The sequence below is a fragment of the Kryptolebias marmoratus genome, linkage group LG12 (genome assembly GCF_001649575.2).
Source record: "Kryptolebias marmoratus isolate JLee-2015 linkage group LG12, ASM164957v2, whole genome shotgun sequence".
Classification (NCBI taxonomy): domain Eukaryota; kingdom Metazoa; phylum Chordata; class Actinopteri; order Cyprinodontiformes; family Rivulidae; genus Kryptolebias; species Kryptolebias marmoratus.
In genome coordinates this window covers 23983399-23989447 of record NC_051441.1, presented here as the reverse complement: position 1 = coordinate 23989447, position 6049 = coordinate 23983399, and the positions used below count along the sequence as shown (strand labels likewise).

General features: G+C 36.5%; 1 protein-coding gene across 1 annotated transcript in view; it reads right to left on the bottom strand.

Moving 5' to 3' along the window:
- Positions 1–4018: 4018 nt before the first annotated feature.
- Positions 4019–6049, bottom strand: part of gps1 (G protein pathway suppressor 1) — a 19047-nt gene continuing 17016 nt past the window's right edge. Inside the window, exon 14 of the mRNA XM_017432198.3 lies at positions 4019–4350. Within this exon, the coding sequence (XP_017287687.1) occupies positions 4276–4350 (75 nt within the window). The 3' untranslated portion in view covers positions 4019–4275. The remainder of the gene's footprint in view (positions 4351–6049) is intronic.

Sequence of the window (6049 nt, the reverse complement as noted above, 5' to 3'; positions counted from 1 at the left end):
TTCCATTTTTTTCTCCCCCTCCAAATAAAAGCTTCCAAAATCAGCATATTGCTGCTTCTATAAACTTTTGACAACAAAAGGATGTTCCAGATGGTTTCTTTCTAAACTCCTGAGAGACTAATCTCACTGACTGAGCAGCATGTTGAAGGTAAAGACCATCTCCAAGCAGCTTGATGTTCCTGTGAATACAGTTGCACAGATTATTCATAAGTTTAAGGTGCAAAGGGCTGAAGACAACCTGCCTGGATGTTATCACAAGAGGAAAATTGACAGATTGGAAATGGTTCTTTCCTCTTTGAAGAAATTGATAATATGAAAGAAAACCAAAGAGATTAGAGTTGAACTCCAAGGTTAAGATTAATCTGTGTCAGATGGCACTATCCATCTATTTGAGCCAAAGTGGATTTAATGAAAGATTAATGAGGAGGACACCAAATTTTGAAAAAGTAAAACTGGAATTTACCAAAATGAATCTTGAGAAGCCTCAAAGCTTCTGGGAGAATATCCTTTAGACAGATGAGACAAAACTAAAGCTTTTTGGCAAAAAGTCCCATCAGCTCTATAATCACAGAGCCAACAATGAAATTCAAAGAAAAGAACCCTGTACCTTTAGTGAAACAGGGAGGAGGCTCAGTTCTGTTCTGGGGCTGCTTTGCTGCGTCTGACACAGGGGTCCTGAATCTGTTCAGGGTCCAATGAAATCTCAAAACTATCAAAGCTTTCTGGAGCTGAACGTTCTGCTCAGAGTTAGAAAGCTTGGTCTCAGCTGCAGCTCATGGGTCCTCCAACAGGATAATGACCCAAAACACAGCTACAAACACCAAGAATGGCTCAGAACCAAACACTGGACCATTCTGAAGTAGCTGTCTGAGCCCTAATCTAAATCCTGTTGAACATCTGTGGAAGGAGCTGAAACATCTGGAGAAGCAATCCTTCAAACCTGAGACAGATGGAGCAGTGTGTTCAGGAGTGGGACAAAATACCTGTGGAGAGGGGCAGAAATCACTTAATTAGAGTGATTGTCTTGAAAGGTTGAACAATAAAATATTAAGTTAGGGGTACCATGTTTTTTGCCAGTTTTATTAGTTTGTTTTTTTCTAAATAATTCAATGAACCAAAATTCAGAAGCAGTGACTGATTTTCATTTCCTAATTTTCAGTATTTTTTTCTTACTGCCATCATTTTGAAGTTATTTTAGTAAGTTTTTATACATTCTTAAAACTATATGAACAAGTTTATCCACATCTGTAATTGAAACTAACTGAAACTCTGAGTCTGTCACCATGGTAAAATAACAGTAAAACGCACACATACAAAAGTCCAATGAAGTCAACGCTCGCTCAAAAATAGACTATAGACTATAGGTTAAAGAACGATGAGAAGATCCAAACATGAACAGAACTCCCAATGCACTGTTTATTCTGTCATGACAATTTGGGCCATTGCCCTATCATCAGAGTAACAAACTTTAAAGCTCTAAACAATTGAAAGGACGACATTGAAGAGTGGTATTTCCATAATTTTTGCCAAGGGTTGTATAATTATATACCATCATCATCAAATATTAAATGAATACAAAAGTATGCAAGACATAATATAATGTGTCGCATAATCAAAAATTTGTCAGACATGGGTTAAAGAGTAAAGATCAGATGATAATTTAAAGAGGTAAGATGAGAAGAATAAGAAACATTACAATCCCTGGAAAAGCTGGAAAAAAGGTATTGAGAGATCAAATCTATTTATAAAGCATAAGAGACATTACATAGACAAACAGTCAAAAGAAGAGTCAAATATCAAACTACTTATTATGGGGATAAAGTGTATGTATCCAAAAGAGTTCACATTTAAGGAGTAAAGAGGTTGGATCATTTTAACAAGGAGATGCCACTGGACTAGATGTAACATTATTTCTAATAGCACTGCAATGTTCAGTATTTCAAATCTGTAGTGATTGAGTATTTTGACCAACGTATATCATCAGGAAACAGGGACACTTCAAGCTTTAGAGGCAGAGCAAGACATGATACCTTTATTATTGTATCTTTTTCTTATAAAAAGATGATTGAAAGTGTGAGTTTTATATGTAAAATAATATTGATGAAAACATCAATTAAATAATTACCAGAAGGGATAGTGCTAATGAAATATGACTGTGTCACAGGAGGAAGATCTGATCTGACAGATGAGACGTTCAGTTTGAGAAACTTCAATAAATCTGTCTGAGGCCTTCCGTAGTCAAAGTGTCTTTGTATCCTCTACATCTGAAACTTTTCCCAGGTCTTTAACACTGAATGCTTTGTCCTCAAAAGGTTTAAATGAGGAGTGTGATTTTAGACCTGTGATGGCCACACACCGTAAATGTTGGTAACCCTCATGTCCCTTCACATGACTTAGTTTTGTACATTTAACACTTTTTGTATTTGCACAATATTACATGATTTCATAGTTAAGTTTACTGAGTGTTTAAATGCATTAGTTTTATTTGTAAGTGTGCACATTTAGTTCACTTGCATTTTCAACACTTCATTATTTATGGTTTGTTATGATTTAAGATAATTAATTAGTTTCTCTTTTAGCGATGCTGGGGGTTCCTCTCCTTCCATGCTGTCTGGGAGGACTTGAACGAAACAGCTAAATAGAGGAACTGCTAATTGTGTTGTACCAAGAGTTAAAGCTAAGAGGGGACGTGGAGAATTTATTTATCAAAATGATTTTGCATTTTGCTGTAGATTTGGGAGATTTAAACATCTTTGTTAATTTGCTTTTCATTAAGTTTCCATTTAAGGGTGGTGCAGTAGAGCAGTGATTAGAGCTGTCGCCTCACAGCAAGAAGGTTGTAGGGTTCACCTTCAGGCCTGGAAATGTTCTAGTTGGGGAGATGATGAGAGCACGTGTTTGTGCTGAGTATATATTAATTATATCAGATCAGAAACTCATTAAAATCAAAGTAATATTGAAATTTAATACCCCCCCCCCCAATATTTTTTAAACAAAGTGCCTGGACTTCCTCTGACACCTACATTTAACACATCCTTTCTTTCTAACTAAAGGGATGCTCTCCTAGTGAGTAACAAAGATTTTCAAATGTAAATCAATTGAAGAGAATCGAACAGGAGGGGTTTTATTGACAATATTTGTTGGTGACAACAGAATGCTTAATTTTTGAGGTGGTGTGGAGGACCTTTTTAAAAAGAAATTATTTTTACGTCAAATGAGTTGCCATTTTGGGGGCCCAAGTACTTGATTTAATGGACTTAGAAATTAGCACAAAACAGTCAATTAAAGACCTAGCATTCCTTGAATGAATGCATATCGCCCGCCACCCTTCATACTAGTTTTAGACAAAGCTCATCTTATGTTGAAAAATGACAACTGTCGCTGTTTTAATCAAACCTTGAAAATAACTTTATGGGCAATCTAATGTGATGATGTAAGATGTCACATTCAGTGCATTGTGAATGACTCCCAGCTACTCCATCAAATTTTAGCTCAACATCTGTGTTATATCCATTTTGTGTTAGCTAATGCATTACCAATACTATTTTCATGTTTTTATTGAATGATTTAACTTTGTTTTTATCTTTTCATTTTTTTTTTTAATTATTCCAATCCAATCTGCCTTTATTTGTAAAGCAATTTAAAACACCACAGGGGACCAAAGTGCTGTAGAGAGTCAACAATAAAACACGACTCAGACAAGACAGTAAGAGACAGATCAGATAAAACTATACAGTCTATACAAGAGAAAAGTAAAATGGGATAAGATCTAATCAACACTTCATAAAACGTTAAAAGCCAAGAAAATTGACTTAAAAATACTACAAATATTTTATTGCTATTTTTGTTTACAGCACTAGAAAGTAATCACTGAATGTCCATCTGTCAAATTCTTCATGTCAGTTTCATTAAAATTTGTCCAGTGCTCCATTTGATATTTTGCTAACAGACACACATGTAGGTGAATACATAATTGCCTGCCTTTCATGGCAGTAAATAATACAACAAAAATCACAAATTGTATTTTTGGAAGGTGTTTATTGTTTATTTTAAAACGTTTCTGATAATGAGGTCTATCCAGAATTAAAGTGTTTTTTTTATTTTACAACTCAAGTGCTCAGTTTTATTTAAACACACTGATCTTTATAAATGACTAACAAGTTTTTCTTCCCAACATAAACAGCTCAACAGATGGTTTCAGAAACTTGGGGTTCAGGTTTTAAGTGAAAAAGAATGAGAGTAATGGTGGCTGATGAAAAGCGATCCTCCTCCTCCTCACATATTGGTACTCATCCTGGTCTGGCTGTTGGCTGGTGTCAGCTCACCCTGGCTTCCTTCTCTGGGTGGAGACTAAAGACAGAAGAACACATAACTGAGGAACTTGGATATGTTTTAATAAATCACCAACACGTTTATCTTAACATGCAGATGACAGCCAACACAAACCATCCTACTGTACTGTGAAGTTAAAGACAAGGCTTCGGAAAAAGAAAGGTTGTCAAATTATGTTCCTTCTTTCAGCATATTGACAGAAATGGAAAAACAAGTTCAGATGGATTTATTAGCATACATAGAAACAGCCCATATGGTTCATCTGTCCTGTTAGCCATCTCCATCCAGAAGGTGGTCAGTAAAAAAAAACAGAAATTAAGTGCAATCAATTTGTTTGTACCCTTTGGTAAAGAAAGAGAAACCATGAAAGGCCATTGAAAGAACTTGAAACTGACAAACATAATAAAAAGAAAGAAAGAAAGAAAAGACTAAAAATCAATTGATGAAAATCAGTAATGCTTGGGAATTTTGGTTCAACAGAATTATTTTAAAAAACAAACTAATAAAACTGGTCCTGACTAAAATGATGGTACATTTAACTTAATATTTTGTTGCACAACCTGTAGTGACAATCATTACAATCAAGTGATTTCTGTAACTCTCTAAGCCTTCTGAACTGGTCAACAGGAATTTTGTCCCACTCCTCATTAGAGGGTGACACAGGAGTGGATTTTCACTCCTGTCCAATCCCACTCCCACAGGAAAAAATAAAAAATAAATCTTGTCCCATCCCAATCCCAGGCCAGAGTAAAAAAATAAATAAAATCCTGTCCTGTCCCACTCCTGGTAAAATGACTCCCACTCCCATTTTTTTCCCCTTCATTTAGTCTTTAGCTATTATATAGAATTTGATTTGATCATCTCCACATTCTTTCTTACATTACTTCTGTGTTCTGTAGTTTTCTTTCAAAATATATAACAGGAACAGTTCATCTGTGGTCATATAGGAAGGCATTTATTGCCTAAATCCAAACAAAAAACAAATAATACATGGCCTGTGGTCTCTATAGTTTGTCTATGGAGCCGCTAAGTTCCTGTTTTAGCTCTTTTGAAGGTCAGGTACAGTAAAAAACAAAACAAAACAATCAAGTAAACAATACATGTGTCACACCATGTCTATGGAGGACCGAAACTGACATATTCAAAAATAAAAGCAGAGATACATATATTTTGTTTTTGCCTTTCCTTACACATGCGTTTTCGTTAAGTAATTTTTGTGTTTTGTTTTGCCTTTTCTTTATACAAGCGTTTGCTTTTTTGACATTTCCTCATCTCCTCTTTTTACTCTACGGTGTGCATTTCTGCCTCAATAAACGTTATGAACAGAATCGGTGACAAAGGGCAACCTTGGTGGAGTCCAACTCTCACCGGAAACGAGTCCGACTTACTGCCGGCAATGCGGACCAAGCTCTGACACCGGTCATATAGGGACCTAACAGCCCGTATCAAAGGGCCTGGTACCCCATACTCCCGGAGCACCCCCCACAAGATTCCCCAAGGGACACGGTGGAACGCCTTCTCCAAGTCCACAAAACACATGTAGACTGGTTGGGCGAACTCCCATGCACCCTTAAGGACTCTGCTGAGGGTATAGAGCTGGTCCAGTGTTCCACGGCCAGGACGAAAACCACACTGCTCTTCCTGAAACTCAGGTTCGACTATCCGACGGACCCTCCTCTCCAGAACCCCCGAATAGACCTTACCAGGGAGGCTTAAG